General features: G+C 42.1%; 1 protein-coding gene across 3 annotated transcripts in view; it reads left to right on the forward strand.

Moving 5' to 3' along the window:
- Positions 1-2,033: 2,033 nt before the first annotated feature.
- Positions 2,034-23,642, forward strand: part of PANK1 (pantothenate kinase 1) — a 79,619-nt gene continuing 58,010 nt past the window's right edge. The window contains exon 1 of one of the 3 annotated variants that reach the window (XM_036734370.1): positions 2,034-2,399. In XM_036734370.1, coding sequence (XP_036590265.1) covers positions 2,336-2,399 — 64 coding nt within the window. In that variant the 5' untranslated portion in view covers positions 2,034-2,335. Of the gene's footprint in view, positions 2,400-9,939; positions 10,433-11,010; positions 11,230-23,642 lie in introns of those variants that run through there. The other 2 variants (XM_036734369.1, XM_036734371.1) reach the window with 2 other exon arrangements.

A 23,642-nucleotide genomic window follows, 5' to 3' on the forward strand; every position in this document is an offset into this window, starting at 1 on the left:
TAGAAACCGCTAGTAACCAATAGCAAGTGTTTAATTCCTTTTGGGTTCTCCACATATGTTCAGGGCTTACCTGACCCAGTTTTCTTTTTTCTTCTTGAACTGGGTCTGTGAGGGATGAGTCCAGACTTCCAGCTGAAACTCCCAATGTGTTGCAAAGATCCCTGGAGATATTCTGGGGGCCCTGTGTTGTTTCAGGAACACAGAGGATTTGGGTGTTTACCATGTGTGATTTGACAGCTAGAGATGTTTTGTCTGGACCTCCAGCTGAATTCTCTATATCTTCCAGAGATCCTTAGAGAAATCTTGGTTGCCCCCATAGTGTTGCAGGAACCATGAGGCATTTTGTGTGATTAAATCAGGTAAGTGAGTTTGGGTGTATACTCTAGAGTATGAGAGGGCCTCTTAGGAGAAAAGGAAGTGGGAAAGTACCTCAACCCTTCCCCTGGACCCAGTGCCTATTTACTATAGCACTTGGTACCCAACTAAATCCAGAGAAGAGGGACCCTCTCAGTGGATAGGGGAGAAATAGAGTGCCCCAACTTTTCCCTGCTAGATAAATACCAGGGCAGAACATTTCTTTTGTGAAAGGGAGCTTGGTTTTCTTTTCCTTTTTCTTTTCTTTTTACCTTTAGGTCAGGGAAGGTCTTTGCAAATGCCAAGACAGGGGTTTTATAAGTTCTGGAAAAGCAGTTTAACCTCTGATTTGAAAAAGACTCATTTTGGGTTAAATCTGCATAACTTTGTGTTTGGGAGCAAATTGTGATTTTTGCCAGTATAAATAAGATTTGTGCCAATAAGGCATCAAAAAAAAAGAAAAAAAAAGATAGTGATTGTACCTCCCTGGGACCCCAGAGAACTGTTCTATATAAGGGAGATGCAAAGTATGTCTCAGCAGATTTTGTGAGGACAGTATTTTAAAATGGGGGTAAGGGTAGAAAAAGGTAGTATAATAGGGAGGCCTCTCCATTAAAGCCCCATCCTTAAAGCATATGCAGATATCCCTGACTGGTCTCAGATCTTAGCTCATGCACAGGCATCTTTGCCTGCTTGTGAGCCTATTTTTGGCCACTGGTGCTCAGACTCTGTAATGGCAAAAAATATTTTCTAATTGGCTGGATGAACTAATGACTCAGAAGTTGTTCAGCCAGAACCAAGTATGCATACAAAAGGGGTGATATGTCCATCTATTGTTCTCTTTCCTTGGTAACTTTGAATGATGAGGGATACTTTGAGCTCTCTGATGCGGGAGGAAGAGCTGGAGAAATTCCCCTGCCTGATTACCATATGTCTGTGAATACATAACACCTCTGGGTTTTTTTTTTTGCATGCTTAATCCTTCCTGAGGGGAAGCTAGGTGGCAAGGTGGATGGAGCACTGGCCTTGAAGTGAGGAAGATTCACCTTCCTGAGTTCAAATCTGGCCTCAGACACTTGCTAGCTGTGTGACCCTGGGCAAGTCACTTAACCCTGTTTGCTTTGCTTCTTCATCTGTAAAATGAGTTGGAAAAGGAAATAGCAAACCATTTCAGTATCTTTGCCAGGAAAACCCCAAATGGAGTCATGAAGTGGATACCACAACAACAAATAACAACCACAAACTCCTTCCTGATCTTAGGCAAACAACTACTCTGAGTGTGAGTGTCTAAGTGACTTGGTGACTTGGGGAAATGTAGAGGATCCATCAGAAATCCCACTGGCGACTGGACATGAGGGTATATATAGTCCAGTGGCATCAAACTCAAAGAAGAATGGATCCCTGCGGGCTTTATACTGTCTTGGAAAACCACAAATTAACATTAACTATATTGTATCAAGAAAACCCCATTTGGGGCCATGAAGAATCAGAGGACACTGAAAACAACTCAACAGCAACATTGTATCATATGGTTATTTATTTTGTTAAACATTTCCCAATTACACTTTAATCTGGTTTTGGCCACACTTGGGAATTTTAGAGGCCATAGTCCTCCAGAGCTGGAAACTGCAGCCACATGAGTCTGGAGGTGATTGGACAGAAACGTTCAGTTGGATGTGCCTAGATTGACCTTTCTCAGCTGAGACCATATCCTAAGAGGAACAAACCCAACTGAACTACCTGTCCATGGAGACCCAGCACTCTCTTCTTTCCAGCTTCAAGCATGGATGTGATTCTCTGAGCTGTTTAGAGGTTTAAGCAGGAGACGACCTTCTCCTCACCTGGCCACAAGATGTGACTAATGTGTGGCCTAGGCAAGCAGATGCCTGAGGGAGCTGCCTCCCTTTCCGGTCTTCAGGTGTTCATTTCTTTGGTAGAGGTTCTTATAGTTACTTAAACCGCCTGAAGACCTGTTCTAAGAATGACAACATCTCCCAAGGAAGTAGCTGTGGTGTCCCCTGGAGCAACAGTGGCTGATAGGAGGGGTAAGTACGTGCTTCAGAATGCTTCTTCATTGCCTGGAGAGGATGCCTTACTGTCCAGCCCCCTCTAAACTTACATCTGCTATTTATAGTGTTAGAAATTTAATTGGGGCACAGAGAGTGACTTGTCCAGTCATAGAGTCATTATAAGTCAAAGGCAGGCCTTACTACATTGTAAGTCAACTCTCTCCTCCATAAAATACCTCTCCTTCATAAAGGTTTCATGAAACCCTGCTCCACCCTCCAATCCTTCCCCACCTAAAAATGGGCTTTCCTTCCCCTGACTTTTTCTAACACTTTCTTTACAAATCTCTTATATACTCTTCTCTATATTGTAGCCCTTATTCAGAGACCTCATCCTCCTATTAGAACATAAGCTCTTTGAGGTCAGAGAGTATAATCCTGTAGCAAACTGCTTTGAAAATAGAAAGTGCTTTTAAATAGTTGGTTGAATTTGAAAGTAAAGATATGGCCATGACCTTAGGATTGTTTCTCTTTGTGTCTTCAGGATTTCATTCTTGAAGGCATCTCTTTCCTCCTGGATCTACATCCCTTATAGAAGTTTAGGACCTGGGCTTTCATTGTAGGATCATGGAGTCAGACTTAGAAAGGATCTCAGAGCCCATCTGGTCAACATTTTCATTTTACAGAGAAAACTGAGCCCCAGGAAGGTTAAGTGAGCTGCTACAGGTCATACAGGTTAGTAGATGGAGCAACTGGAGTCAGGAAGACCTGAGTTCAAATCTTGCTTCAGATATTTACTAGCAGTGTAACCTTGAGCAAGTTACTTAATGTGTTTCAATTTCCTTATCTGGAAAATGAGGATAATAATAGCACCTAGCTTCCAAGGTGGTTATAAGGATCAAATAATATTTATAAAAGTGCTTTCCAAACCTTCAATGATAGCAGTTATCAAGGTGGTAATAAAGTCACACATTAGATATATTAGGTGTAGGAAATATGATTCTACTCTTTTTGTTTCTATTGATTTCCATGTGAGAAAAACAAAGTGGATGAAGAATGCATATTTTTCAGATTATGCCATATCACTGGATGAAAATAAATTATATATAGTAGCTTATGGAATTATATATTAATATATGAAAGTATTTGTTTTTTTAAAGACTGTGCTCCCTGTTTTATGCCACAGCATATGTATAAATTTACATATATTTGTTCATATACATATATTTAGGTATATACATATAAATTATGCATAATGCAGTGAATAGCACTGGGCCTGGAGACAGGAAAACCCGAGTTAAAATCTCTGGGCAAGTCACTTCACCTTTGTTTGTCTCCGTTTCCTCATCTGTAAAACAAGGATAATAATAGCAGGGTTATTGTGAGGATCAAATGAGACAATATTTGTAAAGTGCTTAGCTCGGTGCCTGGAACACAATAAGCACTATCTAAATGTTAGCGATGGTATACATGCACACATGTGTCTAGATATGCACATACACACAGACATACATACATGTGCATCTATGTATGTATGTGTGTCTATATACCTACCTACTTGGGCATACAAATGGATAGTGAGAGATGAGAGTCGCATTTGGGGTTTTAGGAGGAGGAGAGGAAATTGTTCAGTAGTTTCAATGATCTGAATCTGCTTTTTGCTACAAAATTCATCTTTTTATTGTCAATATTTTCCTGGTTCGTCATAGGAGCATATATTTGGTGGAACCTCAATATCATCCCTTCATTTTACAGTTAATTAAATTGAATCTCATGGAGGCTGTGACTTACCCAAGGTCATACTGGTGGCACAACTGGGATTTGAACATCTTTTCTACTTCACCATGCTACTGATACTGTCTCATTATGGTTGTGTTTATGTGTATGTATAGACATATGTGTGTGTGTGTGTGTATGTGTGTGTGTATCTATATATATGAAGAGAGAGAGAGAGAGAGTGTGTGAGAGAGAGAGAGAGAGAGAGAGATATGATAGCCACAGATTGTATTAAGGAACAATAGCTAATAATAACCAACATATAGCACTTACTATGTGCCAGGTACTGTTGTTGTACCGAGAGCGAGTAAGACATGCCACAGAGTATAAGTTTTAAATAGAGAATTTATTAGCTGGTGTCCGTCCTGGGGCATTAGCAGCCCAAATCAGAATGGCCACGAATTCGGCTGAAGGAGTCATATTTATACAGAAATCAAGGTGCAGTGGTTAATTATTTCTTGAAACTTACTTATGTTATTTTAGCAGACCCGGCAAGCCTACGTTACCTCACTTTTATGGCCATGATACAAGAAGAGGAACTTCCTTAATGGAATAGATTGTAAATACAACAAATCAGATAGCTGACAAAGTGTCAACTGAAATTATAACCCAGGATCTCTGTGTCCAATTTGCCATTAACATTCCACAACATGGTATATGTTCATAAAATATCAGGATAAGGAAAAGTCACATTCATTCAAGATAATGTCTGGGGCTAAGGTTTTCACCCTTAATGGCCATGGACAGACCAAGGGATGCTCCATCTGGGTCTGTTGACATAAGATAGAGACATCTCTGAGCCTACTCAGGGAACAAAGAGACTGTTAGGGTTAGGCTTTTCTTCTAGTTAATTAGTTCAGGCTCTGAGTCTTGAGCAGTCACGGGGCCCCAGGGACATTTGCTGAACGCCAAATGGCAGGGTCTTAGTCCATACTTTCTTCTGCAGACTGGGGGTTTTAATCAGGGGCTGGGGGCAGGGTCTTCTTAGCAATAGCTGAATGCTCAAGTACTACACTGTGCTAAGTGCTTTCCAATTATTATTTCATTGGCTCTTCACAACAGCCCTGGGAGGTAGGTGCTGTTATTATCCTGTTTTATAGATGAAGAAACTGAGGAAAACAGAGGTGAAGTAACTTGCTCACAGTCACACTAGTCTGAGGTTGAATTTGAACTCAGATCTTCCTGACTCCAGAGTGCCACCTAGCTACCCATAAAGTACCATACAGAAGTGAAGACAGTCCTGCCCTCATGAAGTTTATATTCTAATATGGAGAAACAACAATTATATGAGATTAATGATCAGGGAGGGAGTATTTTCTGTTCAGAAAGCCAAAAGGATTGTGAGTGCAGTCCTAGGGACAGTGGCTTGACACATCCTTTCCAATTGCACCTGAGGCAGTATTGATTTGGTTATGATTCCAGAAGTAAGTAGGGTGGAAGACAGGAGTTAGACAGGGAAGTAGGATAAAGAAGTGAGCAGTGCAGCTTTCAGGCAGACAATTGGAGAGTAAAGTAAAACTTGGTGTGACCTTGTCGCTATCATGAGCCACTGAGATCTGTGATCCCACTCCCCGAAAGGGTTACATATAGCACGGTCCGATAGGCAAGGTACAGGTATTTCTCAGGATTTTTTTCCTCTTATATCCAAGGAGTTTCCTCTTCTTTAGACTGGGAGCTCTCATTTGGTTTGTAAACTCTCTGTTCCTATCATTCTCCTGTACTTCTGAGAAGGGTCCAGGTGTCTTCACTTCTCCTGGATAAACTACATAGCCTTCTCTGTGAATGTTACTAATTCTTGACAGACTACGGTGCCTCTAAGAGCAACCCCTTCCCCTACTCCTTGGAGAAGGAAAGAATTCTCAGAAGATAGAGCCTAAGAAAATCCAGATGCCATACTTTTCAGTTTCACATCCTGTCCAGTCATCCATTTGCCTGTAATATCTCATTCCTTCCTGCTTATTTCACTTTCCACTTCCTCAGAACAAAATTGCTTTCCTTGGTTACCTCGGCCCTACAGGTGATCTCTTTCTGTATTAAATGTAAGCTCCTTAAGGGGCTAGGCCTATCTCTTTTTCAAACATTGTATCCTCAGTGTTTACTATAATGCCTGATAGTCCTTAATATTCATTCATTTTTTCATGGAAGATTTAATACTGTTAATGAGATAAGATCCTCAATTAATCAAAATATTCATCCATTTAAGGACCATCGAACACATACCATGTGCTCTATCCAGTGCCAGGCTGTGTTAATAGTGTGACTTGGAGACCTAGGTGGCTTCCTGAGAGATAGGACCAATCTTGTGAGCAGTGAAGATGGGCAGGCACATATTGTAGATAATACCTAGGAACAAGGTAAGCTGGGGGTCGGGCAGAACTGGGAAGTCTGAGCTGAATTGGAACAAGACAGGTCAAAGGTTCAGAGGAAGGATGACTGAAGGAGCAGGCATTTCATGGCATCACAGTAAAAATGAGAGAAACTAGCGGTAGTGAGGCAGGGGTTGGGTTGAAGATAATAACTAGAACCTTTTCCAGGAGGGCAAGTTATGGAAACAGAAGCTTTCAATTTATGGCTATTTTTGACAACCTAGGACTATCTAAACAGCTCTACTTAGGCCTTGGGGTTGAGAAGGGAGAAATGACAAGTAATCTTTTCTTAAAGGGGCTTGGGCACTTGAAGTGAAATTCTGAAGAAAGCTCTTTCTTTCCAGGCCTAGGAATTTTGAATCAGATTTTGGTGGCGGCACAAAAGGAAGAGGTGTGTGGGTGTGTGTGTGTGTGTGTGTGTGTGTGTGTGTGTATGAGGGGGCGTGGGGCTAGGATGGATATAAACTTTCCTTTAGCGTTCAAGGTCATTGCTATAGTGCCGCCCTATTTGTCTCCAAGGGTTGTGACTAGCATCTGTAACAGCATTTTCTTGGGACCCTGGCAGATATTGAAGAGGTAAAAGGTTGAGGGGTGCTTGACGCCCCAAAATATTCACACACCGGGTCCTGCCGAAAGAATTCGACTCAAGCCTTCTTAGCCAAGGGAAAAGACAAAGTTTATTAGGGATTCACCACAATGGGCTATCTTAAGAAATTCCCCCCTTTGTGACGCCTGTTTCCACAAGCGGGCCAGATTCAACCTACTGAATTAGATTGAATTTGAGCCCCTTCATGGAGGCAAGATGGAGATTATATACACAAAGACTGTAGGAGGGATTGAGGGGTGGTCTGGGGTTAGCAGAGGAGGGGTTTAGGGAGGGTCTTGAGGGGAAGTCCTAGGAGGGCAAGGTGAGGTAATGGGATTAAGGGTGGGAAGTAGCTGAACAACAAAGGGCGAGGCTAGGTAGAGATTTGGGCCTAATGATAATGTGAGGCTTGTGGCCTTAGGGGAAGGCCAGATCCAGTTGGAAGATTCAAGAACAGTTCAAGGGGGCTCCCAGAGACTGTATTCCAGATTCAAGGGGGTTCCCAGAGATTGGGCCCTCATCAATATCACCAGGGCTGTTATGTGTTTTGGGACCCTATATATAGGTTCCTTTGCCCCCAATGAGAACTACTGGAGATGAGAAGTCTCCCCTCCTCTTCGGTCCATACACTAAAAGCCTCCTTCTCCTTCCACACATTCCTTTGGTCAAGTTACACCCACAACACACCCTCTCTCACACCCCCTTGGTTAAGCCTGTGAGCTACAACCTGGCTCTTTTCCACTGGTCATTGGAGGCAGAGGGTGGAAGGCACAGAACCAGAAGACCCACAATTCAAGAGGTATAAGAAATTAACAAGGTGGAGGATGTTCTGTCCTGAGGGCAGTCACTTTTGCCCTGGGTCTGGGCCATCTGGCTGCAAATGAAGCACAAGGCTTGGGGGACACATGAGGACAAGGAAAGAGTAATGTATCCTGGTAGATACTGTAATGCAAAAACTTCCTATTTGCATTCCAAATTTACCTTGCCAATTAAAGGCTGCACAGCTTACCCAGGCAGGATTTTGAAAATTGTAGGCGCTTGCAAGGATAGATTTCATTAACCTCTCCCCACCACCCCCGCCAAAAAAAAAGTTTTAGCAGGAAGCTGTAGAAAGTGAGAGGGCTCCTGAGAAAAGTATGACCAATAGATGATACTTTACCAAATTAAACAGCTTCATTACCCTTATGAGTCTGTTCACACAGGCTAAGCACAGAGTAGAGGCTCCCTTTGTGGCATAACAACCTATTATTACAATGATTAAATTGTAAAAGACAAACGGCAGCTTGTGGCAGTGCCATTCATCCACAAATAAGAGCAGGCTTTTGAAACAGAAACAAGGCTGTGTCTAGGTGTTCTGGAGCCACAGTCAAGGTTGCATTTTAAACCCAGGGCTTTTGGGGATTGTTCACAGCCCAGAGGGAATTAAAGGGAGGTTTTGCCTTTTACTTCCACTTCTGGACACCAGTACTGATGGGTCTTCTAGATCAAGGTCACCTTATACTAGTGGTGTCCTCTGGGGATTAGACCAGTGTTTCTATAGCCCTGGTGGGGTCTAGGGTCTCAGTTCCAGAGGGATGGAATTCCCTTAAATTCTCTGTATTTCTGCTTTTCTATTTTCAGGTAACCCTATCCCCCACTGTGTCCTTTGCTTCCCCTTTCACTGCGTTCCTAAGTTTTCTCTCTGGAAAGAAAACTCATAGTGACCTCATGGTGTGTGACTGCCAGCCCAGAAACTTCCCTCCCTCTGTACCATGTCTGCCTACCTTTCTATAAATAAATGTCCTTCTCCTTCTTCACCACCTCCACCCCCACCCAGTCTGCCCCTTCACTGTCAGTCAGTCAACAAGCATTTGTTAAGGCTTACTACTGTCACACACTGAACTAAGTGCTGGAGATACAAAGATAGGCAAAAATGCAGTCAGCTCACACTCCAAAGCGGGTGGGAGGTGGAGAAATTAGAAGCAAACAATTATGTACCGAGTTAAGTGTAAGGCACCTAGGTGGAGCAGTTGAAAGAGTGCTGGAGTTGGGAATCTGGGAGACCTGAGAGAAAATCCTGCCTCAGAGACCAGCTGTGTGACCTTGGGCAAGTCACTTAGCCTCCCAGAGTTGTTGTGGGGATTAAATGAGTTATATGTAAAACGCTTTGCAAACCTTAAAGCTCTCTCTCTATATGCTATTTATTGTTGTTATGTTGGAAATCTCAGGGGGAATTCAATCAACCAGTCACCCCACAAATAAAAACTACTCTTTGAGAACCCAGGGACCGGAGGGATTGGTTTTGCAAAGGATATATCGTGTTTTTGGTGGGGCGAAATTTTGCTAATGTGGAGAAAAGCTCAGAATCTTGGATTTCTCACCTACCCTAGTGTGTGTGTGCCTGTGTGATATTAGACAAGTCACTTCCCCACTTTTTGACTCAGTTGAACTAGATGAGTAAAAGAAGTGTCCTTTCCTGCTTTGAAATTAAAGGATTCTTCCCACCTTCCTTCTAGACCAGCTCCTTCTCCGCACCCACACAGCTCCCCAGCTCGTGCCCCCAGGAATGCAGGGGCGAGAACCCCGACCACTTAAGCCGCCAGTGGGGCAAATCGGAGAAGGCCCGGGCATGCTCAGTTTCGGGAACAGGTCTGGGGAGCCAGAGGAAGCTTTTGAACTCGCGCCACTCCGGTGTGGGGATCTGGTGGCCCCTGGCCTGCCAGAGTCCGAGCGCCCAGCCCGGGGGTGGGCTGGCATGTACGAAGCAGGCGCAGTGGGGCCGAGGGGCTGGGGGGAGGAGGAGAAGAAGGAGGAGGAGGAGAGGGAGGAGGGGGAGAGGAGGAGAGGGAAGAGGGGGGAGGAGAAGGGAGGAGAGGGGAGGAGCGGAGGGCTCGGCGGCGTCCTCCGGGGCCGGCTCTGCGGCGGCTGGATCGGAAGCCGCAGGGAGGAGGATCCAGGGAAATAAAAACGACCGAGAATGACCTCCAGCAAACGAGCTTGAGCTGGGCCCAGTCCTCCCGCGCTACTCCGTCCAGCCCCCGCCCGCTCCGGCTCCGGAATGGGAGACCGGGGGCAACCTCCCGAGCGCTCAGCCCCGCGTCCGCACCCTCACCCCCAGGGGGGCCCCGGTGGCTCGGCGGCCTTGGTGAACGGCGTCTTACACAACGGCTTTCACCCCTCGGCGCCACCCGCGCCCCCGCAGCTGCAGCCGCGACCCTGCGGCCGGGGTCCCGCGGGCGGCAGCAGCAGCAGCGCGGACCCCCGGCCCCAGTCGCAGCCCGACGGGCCGCCGCCTCTCCACGACTCCCCGGCCAAGAAATGCAGACTCCGGAGGAGGATGGACTCGGGGAGGAAGAACAGGCCGCGTAAGTGGTGCCGGGGGAGGGGAAGCCGAGGGCGGCGGAGCCCGGGCGGGGGGCTAGGGGTGTCACACCGTCCGGCACTGCCTACGGTGCGCCTCCAACTCACACCCCCCGGACTGCACCGGGCGGCCATCGGTGTGGGTACTGCTCGTGACAGCCTGACGCTTCTCCGGAGGGATGGGCAGTGGGGCATTTACCCTCGGTAAGGGCTCGCGCCGTCTTATTTGCGGCTGGGAAGAATGCATTACGGGGAACCACGGCTGGGAGAAGGGACGCCTTCGGCCGGCTCCCTGGACTCCCCGAGGCTGCAGCCTCTTACTCCCTTCGCTCCTCTGACGTTCTTGCCCTTTGAATTGCAGAGTAGCCTCCAACCTCACTGGTCTATTGGTGAACGTCTAGTCAGGAGGTGTGTAGTTTGACAACCCCCAAATCACAGCCTATTAAGTGGTGTTTCCATGCAACCAATCAGAGGGCCTACCCGAGGGGACACACCCACTGATACCATGTGGGCTGGGACAATACAGACCAATGAAAAGCCTCATTTTTTTTTATTTGGTCTGGTTGGGAGTTTGTGGCTTGATTGTAATTTACAGTGTTTAGAAGGCTAAAATGAGTTATTTCACAATACGCAGCCTGTGTTATATAATGTTAGGTTCTAAAGGGTGTCTCTAAACTAGACTTTCTGGGATGTAAATTTGCGGGTCGTGTTTACCACTTGTATCCGAACTAAACCTTATTTATTCTGCTGGTGACCTGCTCCTGTGTATCTTTAATGAAGCTGATAAATGGCAAGAAACAGTGTAAGTAAACTGTAGGTTTAATATCCAAATTAAGCACTCTGGGAGGGGGGCGAGTAATGCATTCAAGAACCACAAGACTTCTCAGTTTAAGTTTCTTCTCTCTGGACACTTTGCTTTCCCTCTCTTAATTGAAATTTTCTGTTGTTTCCTAAGTCTTTTAGAATCACATTGACACTGTTACTCGCGGCACTTAAAGTACTCCACGACTTTAATTTCTGTGGGGCTGAAATTTTGGCACAAAAGTCTCTTGTTTTACTTAGAATTGTGAAATATTTTTTTTTTTTTTTTTTTTTTTTTTTTGCTGAAAGTTCTTCAGTGCATGGTTTTAAAATTTTTCTTTTACACTGGCTGGAAAACTTATGCATTTGGTGGTGACTAATTACAATGCTCATTGCTATTGTGGTTTATTAGCCTGGTTGACCGCTTTGGAAACTTTTAAAGTGTCCAGTTTGTATTTAGAAGTGTAATGCACTTACCATGAATTACTGTGTGTTACATTTGCCTGTATTTTTTTTTTTAATCTTCCTCCTATTGAACTACATTCGTCATGAATTCAGGAACCTCAACTTGAATCTTTCCCCTGAAACCTAGCAATGTGTTTTGCACACCATATTTAAAACAAATGTTTGTTGAACTGTAAGTAGTACTATAGTCAGACACCTAGTCTATGCTGAAATGTAGTGAATAATTGAATACACTAAAATGTTTTTGTTCAACGTTGGCAATTTGTTTGGCTTGATGTTCAGTTAAGCTGTCTGGTGAAAATAACGTTTGTTGTTTTTTTTTTTTAAAGAAAAAAAGACACTTTGTAGCAATTTCTTTAACAACTTTGTGTATGCAGAAAGAAGTGAAGTAATAACCTCCAGAAAATTTTTTTTAAACAAGATAAACAGTGACTTTTTTATTTCTTTAAAACCTGTCCTCTTAATTTAAGAAAAATGAATGATTTGCCTTCTTAGGAAAAAGCAAAACCCTTATGGTTTATAAGGCATTAAATATGACATTAAAGTCATTTGAACATAAAACTGCAAATACGAATTGGGTGTTTGTCATTCATCCATATTTTCTTCTCTGAAGTTTGAATAGACTACTTGGTATCCAGTTTGATGGAGGACCTACATTGGAATCCCAAGTCTACCATTGTGTCACCTTGTGACACATCACTCAGAGCCTGTTTCCTCAGTTATGAAATGAAGGAATTGGACTTACAGCTCTAAATCCATGATCCTCTTATTTTTGGATAAAGGTTAATAAAGTAAATCTTGAGTGAGGGAAGTGGAGAATGGAAGAAGAATCTTGCCAAATAGAGAGGATGCACCAAAAGCCTTAATGCAGTTATAAGCTTCAAAAACTTAGAACTAAAACTTTTGGGATACTTTTTACAGTATCCCTGTGATCCTTGCATAAATGTTAATAGAGTAAGCTTTCAGTGATGGAAGAGAAGAAGCTTCCTTATCAACAGATATTTAAGAAGGAGAAGGGGAATCTTTTTGTTAAATACTATATTCATGTTTGTGTGTGTGTGTGTGTGTACAGAATTTTAACTTATTAAGAGAAATATGAGTAACTACTAAAATTGTGCACACTTCTTTCCTTGAAGGTAGGTAGAGGCCTTACAGCCTTACAAATAATTACTTTCTATTTACTGGTTTGTAGTTCTATGTTCTGCTGTTTGCTTACCTCCATTCTAAAAATGGGGCAGGATATGGCAGGACAGGCAGGAGCCCTTCTGTCTGCCTCAGTTCTATTAGATGGGCACCTGTAGCTAGTATGTAGGTAGGCCAGTGTCTTTCTGCAGGGCTGTCTTTATGTTTCTTGGTGGGTGGCATTTGTTTGTTTTGTCAGAATGTAAGGTACTTGAAGGCATTTAATGTTCAAACCTGCTAGAGGCAAGTCAGAGTCTGAGTAAGAATCTTTTGGCTTAAAAATAAAGAAGGGAAGGGAAGAATAGAATCTATCTGCATTTCAGTGCAAGGGAGTGTTGGAGGTGGGGTTGATCTGATCTTTAGCAATTACAATAAATTGTTCTCCTCTGTGGAGAGAACATACAGTCCTTTCACCTGAAATGTATTTTACCTCTTTCCTGCACTTGGCCCAATCTAGTTCCATTTCTTTAATGATACCTTCTCCACCTACCAGACTTGACCATACCACTGAAGAGCCATAGGACCTTGACCAAATTACTTTTTTGGAACTTAGTTCTCTCCTGAGTTCAGTGGTGTGTTAGGTTGGACTCAGGTCTAGTCCTCAGGTTGGACTAGATCTTGGAAAGCCCTTCTAACTCTGAAATTCTAAGATTTTCTAATCCACATTCCATTCATTCTTCCTTCTCTGAACATCTATACTACACAACCAAATCTCCTAATTGTATCCCATTTTACATTGTGAGTTAATTATTTCACGTAACCTCAATTAGACTATAAGCTCCCAGGTCAGGAGTGTCTATTGTCACAGTAGAATTGTACAATCTTAGGACTAACATGAACCCCAGAGGTTATCTAGTGTAACCAATACTTAAGAAGGAGTCCTGTGTACCAGCAGAGAGTACTGAACATATAAATCTTTTGTTGGCTTATTGATACAGCCGACCAGCAACAGGGAAAAAACAAACTCAAATAACTGCTATTATTTTTAGTGAATTTTCCAGCTACAGGCTTGACCAAAAGCTGAGACTGAATTCTATGAATCCATGGTTTGGGGTTTCATAGGCAAAAATGGACTTTCTGCTTTGGAGTTTTTGCTGGTTAGGTTTCTCTTCACTTGATTGCCAAAGATTCAGAAACTTCTTCAGGTTATACCTTTAAACCCTAATGTGATCATATGGGGCCAATCTAGAAATATTTAAATGTATTGCTATTTGGATGCCATTCTTAATTCACTGGTCCAGACGGTTGATTTGTAGGTGTAACTTTATAGACTTTAAGAAAAAAAATAGTTATGTGTTACTGAGTATCTTCTATCTAGTCTTAATTTATCCTGATATACCAATTTTTATATATATTGTCTGCCTATCAAGATATAAAGTCCTTAAAGACAGGGATTGCTTTTGCTTTGCATCCCCAGGGCCTAGAACAGTGCCTGATACTTAGTAGGGGCTTAATAAATGATTGATTGATTTCATTGAACAATGTAGTTCATAAGAGTTGGAGAAAGTTAAATGTCCATTTGCTTCATTTTACAAATGAGGAAATTAAAGTCACAAAATTAAAATGACTTCCCCAAGGTCATACATATGCAGTGAGTAGTTGAGCCTGGGATTAGCAATGAAGACCTTGAATTCCAAATCCAATCCTCTTTCCACTACACTCTATATACCTTCCACTAAGACTTGGCTCTTGAAATGCTTGTCTGACTAGAATGAGATAAAACTATGCTATGTGCTCTCACATCCCCCAAGTTATCTTTTTTTATGAAAATGATGAATACGTTCTTTTTTAAAAGACAAGAAAAAGGACACAATGTACCTTATGAGAGTTGCCTTGAAATTCTGAACTTTTAAACCCTTAAGGGTACTGTTACAGATGGACAGCAAAAGCAGTGGAAATACGTGAGAAATGCAAAATACAAATACCAAGTCAAGCTATAGAAAAGAACACATTGGGAAGAGGTTGAAGGGTTTCCGTCACCCTTTATCATCTTTTTTTTTCCTTCTGAAATATACTTGATTATTAATGCCTGGGACCTGCCCACCAGCTCTCTGAATTGTGGAACTTGTTCCCAAATCTATCTGGGTAGAGAGTGTTTAGGGGAACTGGGAGAAAGTTCATGATGTCCAGACTTGATTTACTTGAATGCTGGAATTGGAAAGGCTGAAATCTGTAACCAATTTTGTAAATCACGTTTTTGAAAATGAAAGACTTCAACCTTTTCAAAAAGATGAAGTTTAGGCCTGGGCTAATTTCAGCATTCAGGATTTGGATTCTCCATTATTTCTGAATCAGGATAATTGGAGAGAAAGGAGGATTTGCAGTTGCTTGGTAGGTGGGGAAGCTATATAATGCCAATTCTGGAATCCCCCTAGAATTCTTTGCATGGGACAAATAGGTAGGCATTTTTTCCCCGGCATAATTAGTAATTGAGAGAGGGGAAGCATCCTAGCTTTAGCTTAGTGGCTAGAGGATTTAGAATTAAAAACAAAGGAAATAAACATTTATTAAGCACCTACTATATGTCAGGCTTGGTAAGATATTTACAAATATTATCTCACTTTGTTCAAAGAACTGCTGAGCTCTCCCTTACTGGGTAGTACTGTATTCTATGAACTGATTTACATTTCAAACATTCTAGCCTTAGTTTTTCCATTCATAACAGGGAACAAATCTTTTTTTCCCCTCTCATTGGGATTGCAGGTACCTAGTGCTGTGAACCTTTTAGATGATATGGTCATAGAATCAGAGAATTTCAGAGCTATTAGGGTCCTCAGAACAGGATAACAAAATCTAAAGTTGAGAGGGTCCTCAGAGGCCATCTACTTTGACCTCTTTATTTCATAAACGAGGCTCTCAAGGCCTAGAGTGCTGCAGTTTCTTACCTAGAGTCAGTTAGTAAATAGAGACAAGATTCAAACTCAGGACTCCTGGCTCCAAATCTGGCATCCTCTCTCTGGTGCCACACTGCCCCTGGGATCATCTAGTGTAATTGCTCTTCTTTATAGGATGAGTCCTAAAGAGGGAAAGTGATTTATTCAAGCCCATTCTTTTATTCCAGTCATTGGTTCCCTTAGTATTTATATTATGTCCTTGACCTAATCTATCTCCTTACCAACTGAACTCTTCTTTGTTATAGAAAAAAAAAAAGGGGTCAAACAGTATTCAATATTTCACTACCCTGTTCTTCCACTTTTCTATCAAGAGGAGGAAACCATGTTTCATCATCTGGTCTCTGAGACTAAAGTTGAATGTTATCATTAATCAGTTTGTCTGCCTTTCCAGTCATTTTCATTTGCATAATTATAGTCATGGTGTTTGTGGTCCTAGCTGTGCTTATATCACTATTCATCAGTTCTTTTAGGTCTTCCTGTGTTTCTCTGAATTCATCATTTGTTATTGTTTATTGGCACAATAGTATGCCATCGTATCCATCTATCAAAATTTTTTCAGCCCCTTCCCAATCATTGCACATTCACTTTGTTTCTGGTATTTTAGTATCATGAAATATACAGCTGGGTACTCATTAGAATACATGATGGATCTCCTGAAGTGATCGTGTGTGTTTAGATTTGTTTTGTTCAATGATTATGTAAAACATAGTTGGTTCTAGCTCAATGGAAACATGCAGTGCAAATCTAAATTCTATCTTTAGATTGATTATTGGCACTGGCCCTGGTTGTACACCTGTAGTCATATTTGGGCACATGGTGCCTTTTTGTTTTGGAGCTCAGGTTGTTATATAAGGACTTAACATACATTGCCTTGCATGTAGTAGTAATTAAATTTAATGAGTGGGTTAGTTTTTGTTAGCTTTTTGCTAATAAGAATTAGGGTTTAGGAAAAAGAGTATTGAATTTAGAATCAGGAGATCCAAGTTCCAATCCCAGCTCTAATACTAGCTATATTGCTTTTTTTTAAAACTTTAAAAAAAACCAACAGAAATTGACCTTTATCATACTAATCAGTTTCTTTAACTTTTTTTTTTTTAAGTACAAAGTGATGTATCTGCAGAAAATCCTGGTCGGAACAGTACCTGTCTGTTTTAATCATACCAATCGCTCAAACTTTTTGAGCCACAATTTCACTGACTATAAATTGAGTATAGGAATATTTCGTTACCTACTTTTCAGGTTATTGAGAGGAATATCCTTTGCAAGCTTTAAGGTCCTATATTTAAGTGTGAGCTGTTACTATTCACGGAAATTCCACTGAAATGAACACATCACCCACATGGATGGGGATTCATAATGTTTTAAATGTCTGTCATTTACGTGGTTAAGTTAGGAGCCTGGATCTCTGATAGACCCTTCTCCTGAGCACCGTATCTCTTCCAGTAGTAATCCTATCTGTAGGTATGAAACTCAGCAGCTACTGCAAAGCATGCTTTGTTTCCTGTGGCCACCAAATGTGTGGAAATGGTGTTGCTTAGCACTAAACTTGCTGAACATGTGATAGAAGAGAGTAGAGTACAAGTGTAAAATGAAACCTGGTTGTGTCTTGGGAACTAGATTGCCAAAAAGGCCTAAAAGGGTGCTGGTGGGTGCTTTTTGTTTTGTTTTCAGGGCATGTGTCATTTTGCAAATAGCCAGATCTCATAAGAATGTAATTTTAGTTTAGATTGCGAATGAATGTAGTTTCCTACCTTTAATACCTAGGCCAATTTTTCACCTTGGAACGACATGCTCTAAAGTCAGATGTCAAAGGCATGTACACTGGATTGGGTGAAAGTGCACGGAGCTGCTTGTTGAACCTTTGCCCCACATCACTGAGCTTTCAGGGGAGGTGTCCAGTTACTTGATTCATGACATCTTTTAGATGCTTATGTTGGCTTATCACATGGGGTGTGTGTGTGTGTGTGTGTGTGTGTGTATGTGTGTGTTTAAAAAAAATCAGGTGATTTCAAGAAGAAAGAATTTTTATAGGGAGTCAGAGCAAAATAATAGTCAAATAGTTATAACAGAAAATGCATATATATTGTTAGAGAAGAGCCTGGAATGACTAATGATGTTATTAGACTGACAAATGTTAGAGCTGGGAAAGACCTTCAAGATCATCTCATCCATCCCCCTCACTTTATAGAAAAGTCTGAGATCCAGAAAGAGGAGATGAGCTGGAACTTGAACCAGTCTTTTAGGAGGGTGGTAGGTAAGGTCTCTCTCCATAGAGAAGAGATGGGGCTGAAGCTAAGGGTCTTATTCTTTATTGGAAAGATAAAATACATCTGCAAAAACTTTCAAGGATCTTCCTGCTATATGGGCCAAGAGGCTGACTGTGTACCAGGGCAAATTTCTGGAGCTTCTGTAAATAAATGTGCACTCCAAGGGATGATATCGTTCATCACTGCTATAGCAAGCCTTGAGACCCTTTAGCCACTAGAGATATGCCAACCACGTGACTCCCAACCCTCATTCAGAGCAATGGGCCATTAAGACACTCTTTCCCTCCTTCTGTGCCCAGAATACTTCTGGCAGCAGGGTGATCTGCCAGGTAATCTTTTGACCCTATCTTAGTGGGCTTCACAGGTTTTTTTAAAAGATAAGTCACTGCTAAGCACTTGGTAGGATTGTGGAGTAAGTATAAGGCCTTCAGAAGGTCCCTGAAACCATAGAGTTTTCCAGATCTACCAGATCTTACTGGAGAGCCTATCTACCCCAATCTGGCTGGAGTCAGGCCTCCATTTCCTAAAACTTCTGGAAGAGGGGACACATATCCTTTGTCACCATGTCTGGAACCCACCAGGTCCCTATCCTAATTTTAATACCTAATGGGTAACTAGCCACTTGTGGCTAGAGGCATGATATACTCTAAAGAATACTGGACTTGGGTTCAAATTCTGACTCTGCATGATTTTACTGGCTGTGTGGCTTTGGGCAAGTAACTTCTTTTTGGGCAATGGTTTCCTCTTTTATAAATGAGGAGGTTGCATTAGATATCTAAGAACTCTTCCAACTCTAAAGCCAGTGGTGCCTTAAAATTAGTCTGTTACTCTGTGTACCACAGTGGGAATAATGTACAAAGTGGAAGACTCTATGATCTGTTTCACTTTTAAGATAGTTATTTCTGAGCGAGGCAGTATCTCTATTCCATTTTTTCCTGTGTTTGGACTATTGCACTAACCTTCTGGTTGTTTTCCTTGCTTCAAGTCTCTCCCCATTCCAGTCTATCTTCTGTTCAGCTGCTTAAGGGATTTTCCCAAAGTACAGTGTCTTCTGACACTTTATTCCCCATCAAGCACTCTAGGATTCAATGATATTGACCCTTTGGCTATTCCTCATACAAGAATGGACAATTGACAATTCATTTTTCAACTTCCATGCCTTTTCCCTTGGTAAAGGCAATGCTGTCACTAACTGCCTCTATCTCCTGACATTCCTGGCTTTCTTCAAGGCTCAGCTCAAAATTCATCTTCTGCAGAAGGACTTGCGTACCCCTCTCCACCTCTGCCTCCCACTGCTAGTGCCTTTCCTCTGAGATTACCTTCAGTTGGCCTTATGTATATCTAAGCAAAGTTTGCATGTTATTTCCCCCATTGGACTGTGAGCCCCTTGAAAAGAGAGACTCTTTCTTTGTGTCTCCTGTATGTAGCAATGTGCCTGGCACATTGTAAGCATTCCATAAATGATTGACTGCTGGATAGTTCTATTCTCAAGGGATGTAAATTGGTGAATTTTACATAAAGAAAACCTGAGGCACTGAAGAAGAAAGAACTTTTATTTACTTTTTTAGGATTCTAGATGCTTGTGTCCCCAGTGTTTTTAGAGCATGGTTCTTTGGTAATCTACTCTTAAGCCTTGCAAAAGCAGTCCAGTATTTTTTTTTTCCCTGAACCAGTTCAAATGAACATGTATGTGCCCTTTTGGTAAGCCCCTGGATCTTGCATCTAATTAGCGTCTCTGCCTTGAACCTTCCACCTAGCATTGGTTTGGAGGCTAAGAAAGGAGTTCTGGATGTAAGTACAAACAGTCATGAAGAAAGCATGGACCCAGCTAACCCAAGTATGTTGGAACTGTGTTTGATGGCAGCCACAATGACCATGCTCAGATGAGCTTGATCACCCACTAATCAAAACCGATCTGGAACATTTTACTTAGTTCTAGGTTAGTCTAGGGAGGTTACTTGGGCTAGTGGATGTTTTACCGTGTGTAGGTAAAGACCCTACAAAGGAGATCCTTTAGGCGTCACAGACTCTATCAGGATGGAAACTTCAAGGGGAAAGGGTTAATGAGCATTTAGTTAGTGCTTACTATGGGCCAGTCACTGTCCCAAGTGCTTTGTGGGCAATTATCATTCAGATGGCCCTTTTGTTATGCAATGTAGAGAGTCACGTAGGTCTTCAGATAAGGGATGTTCTGGTCACTGCCCTGGTTGAGCACCTAAGTGTTGCTTTTTCTAACAGGGGTACTTGCTACAGCTAAAATCATGAGGACCCTTTGTTCACCCTGTCTTCCTTATATTCTTTGTCTTTTACACCATCCATCAGATATTTGAAGATAACTTTCACTTCCCATCTGAGTCTTTCCTTCCCTGGGCTAACATACATCCCTAGTTCTTGGAATTGTTCATTCTATGGTATGTTCATTCTCTTGCTGCTCCCCACCCCCTCTCCAACCATCAATGGCCTTCTAAAACCTGTGTGTGTAGAACTGAACATGGCACCCTAGGATACTAACAACACAATCTTTCATCTGAACAATGAGGGTATTGGTCTAGATGACCTCTGATAGCTCTTCCAACTCAAAGCTTACAATGAAGCATTTGGAGCATTTCTGGCAAGGCAAAGATCCAATTAGAGCTCTGTAGTTTCTTGGAAAGCAGCTTATTCTCAAGATCACAGAAGACTTCACATTCTTCAATTCTCATCCATTTTCTCAGATGGATTCTTGAGCCTATGGAAAGCCCCTTGGCCTGGTCTGGTTCAGACACACTCTTGCAGCAGTCCCATAAGGGGCTTATCTCTCAGGATCTGGGTCAAGACCTTTGTGACTAGCTCAGAAAAGCCTAGTAAAGGCTCTTTACCCACTTTTACTTCTGCCAATCTCATCAGAATGTTGGGTCTCACCAATGATTGGCAGAAAGGATATGATATGTATTAGGATATTCTGGTCCCAGTGGGGATATTGTATGGGTATGTTCTTGAGTCTTTCTTATGGGAATGGAGATTCAAAATCAGTGGGGCTACACATTATATAAGAGTTTGTGTGTCTGTGTGTTTTAAAAGTTTCATTAATGCCTTTTGTTTTTTACAATAGTTATTTTCCCTTACATTGGATAAAATACAAATAGGATAAAATACAAATTCCTATTTGGCATTTGAAGCCATTCCCAATTTGGCTCCAGCCTACTTTTCCAGGCATATTCCACGTTAACTCTTCCTTTTGAGGCTTATTCCACCTTACAACCTTCACGTACTTCCCATTCCAGCAATATTAGCCTCTTTGACATTTTCCTTACTTGACATGCCATCTCCATGCTTCTGCACAGGCATCCATTTCCCTGACCTGTCCAAACAAAACTGACCAAAAAGCAATTACTGCTGACTGTACCTACCACTTTCCAGACTCAAGCTCTCACCTCTCTAATGAGAGGACACCCAGAACATCTTGAATTCATTTCTATTGCCGGTGTGTTTTGGGAACATTTGGCACTTTGGATGCTGAGAAGTTTATTCAACACCCTGCCTTCCTCCTCCTAACAGCCCATTCTGTTTCTCTCTGTTTCTGTTTCTATACACACACACACACACACACACACACACACACACAGTATAGAAATAATACATAATGTGTATATATGTGCATTATATGTGTATTTATACGTAGCTATCTACTTGTGTGTCTACACATACTTACATAGATATTATTAAATATTTGGCACCTACCACTTTCTGGTATGTAGTCTACAATTTTATGTATATTTGCACTGTACTTATTCTCCTAGAGAAAGTTTATAGCAGAATGAGAATTTTTGTTCCAGCAGGAAGTCCATAAATCTTGGCCTCATGTTGAGCATGAAGTCTCAGGTTGTTCGGCCTTACAACAGGGGGATCTGGGATTCCCCAGTTCTTGAGCCCTCCTCCCCTGAGCATTGAGCTCTACACAGTCTACTGGGATCCTGATGCAGGAGGATTTTGAACCAACCACTTTATGGTGTCTTACACGGTGCATCTGCAAGTGCACCCAAATCCTTGGACTTGAAATGAGTACTCTCTCACATACAGGATTTGTTTGTAAATGAATTCAGATGATAGAAGGAGAGATTTTGGTGTTCAAAGCCCTTCACCAGCTGGCCTCTCCCCACCCACCTTTGCTCACTTCTTATACCTTCCTTCCTTCCACATACTCTGAGATTTGAACAACACTGGCCTTCCGTTTGTTCCCCATGCCTGCAACACTCTCCTTCCTCATATCTGCCTCCTGGCTTCCCTGGCTTTTTTCAAGTCTCAGGTAAAATTTCACCTTTTACAAGAAGCCTTTCTTGGTTCCCTTTAATGCTTGTTCCTTCCTCCTGTTGGTAATCTCCAGTTTCTCCTGTCTGTATCTTATTTCTGCTCAGTTGTTTTGAAGTTATCTCCCTCGTTAGATGATGAGCTCCTCGAGGGCAGGGACTGTCTTTTGCCTTTCCTTGTATTCCCAGCAGTTAGCAGTGTGCCAGGTATGTACTGGATGCTTTATAAATGGAATATCGACTGACTTCTGGAAATACCACAGTAATTAATTTTGTCTCTCGCTTTCCCTCAGCCTAGATTAGATTTTTAATGTCACCAAGTCTACTGAAGCGCATGCATTTTTGGGGTGGGGGAGTAAGGTGGAGTGGGGCATTTTGCATGCCATGGCTAGACCACAGTCATTAGAACCTGCATATTAGAAGCATGATCAAGGTGCCTGCCACAGCACCCTTCCCCCAGCTCCCTTAGCAGAGGACCACGTCCCATGCTTCCCTGCAAAAATTGAGACCATTCCCTGAAAGTGCCCCTTTCTCATTTTATATTGCTCAGGCACGTCACTTCACTATCTCCTTCACTCCAGTCTCAGATGAAGAGGTGCCAAGACAACCTCATTACATATGCCCTTGGTACCATCTGCTCCTGACTTCTCTACCAAATCGCCTCCATTCTCACCCTCATTCTCTTTTTTAAATTTTTTAAAAATTTAACATTCACTTTAAATATTTTGATTTCTAAATCCTCTCCCTCCCATTGAGAAGGGAAGCAATATGATAACCCATTATACCTGTGAAATCATGCAAAAAATTTCTATATTAGTCATGTTGCAAAAAAAAAAAAAGCAAGAAAAATAAAGACAATGAAAACCAATATGCTTCAGTCTGCCCTCAGAGGTAGATAGCATTTTTCATCATAAATCCTTTGAAATTGTTTTCCAGTCATTGTATTGATAAAAGCAGCTAAGTCTTTCACAGTTGATCATTGTTTCTTTTATCTCCCTTCTCACTTTTATCTTCTGTTGGTCCCTATCTACTGGCTCCTTCTCTGCAGCCTGCAAACGAGCTCACGTGTTCCCCAGTAACAACTTGCTGGTGATCATATAACACATTCTGGTTACACTTCTCTTTGTGCACTATTTCACTTGATCCCCACAAGAACTCTTAAGTAGTGCAAGTTGTATAGGTGAGGAGCCAGGCGCCCGGAGTGAGTGAGCAGGTAAGCTCGTCCCAGGATGACACAGTAAACTGGTGAGTGAGGCCCCAAGTCTGCATCTCCTGGTTTCAAGACTCCTCCTATCTCAGTAGCTCAATTGAATATCTGTT

This window comes from Trichosurus vulpecula, chromosome 8 (assembly GCF_011100635.1).
Source record: "Trichosurus vulpecula isolate mTriVul1 chromosome 8, mTriVul1.pri, whole genome shotgun sequence".
NCBI lineage: Eukaryota > Metazoa > Chordata > Mammalia > Diprotodontia > Phalangeridae > Trichosurus > Trichosurus vulpecula.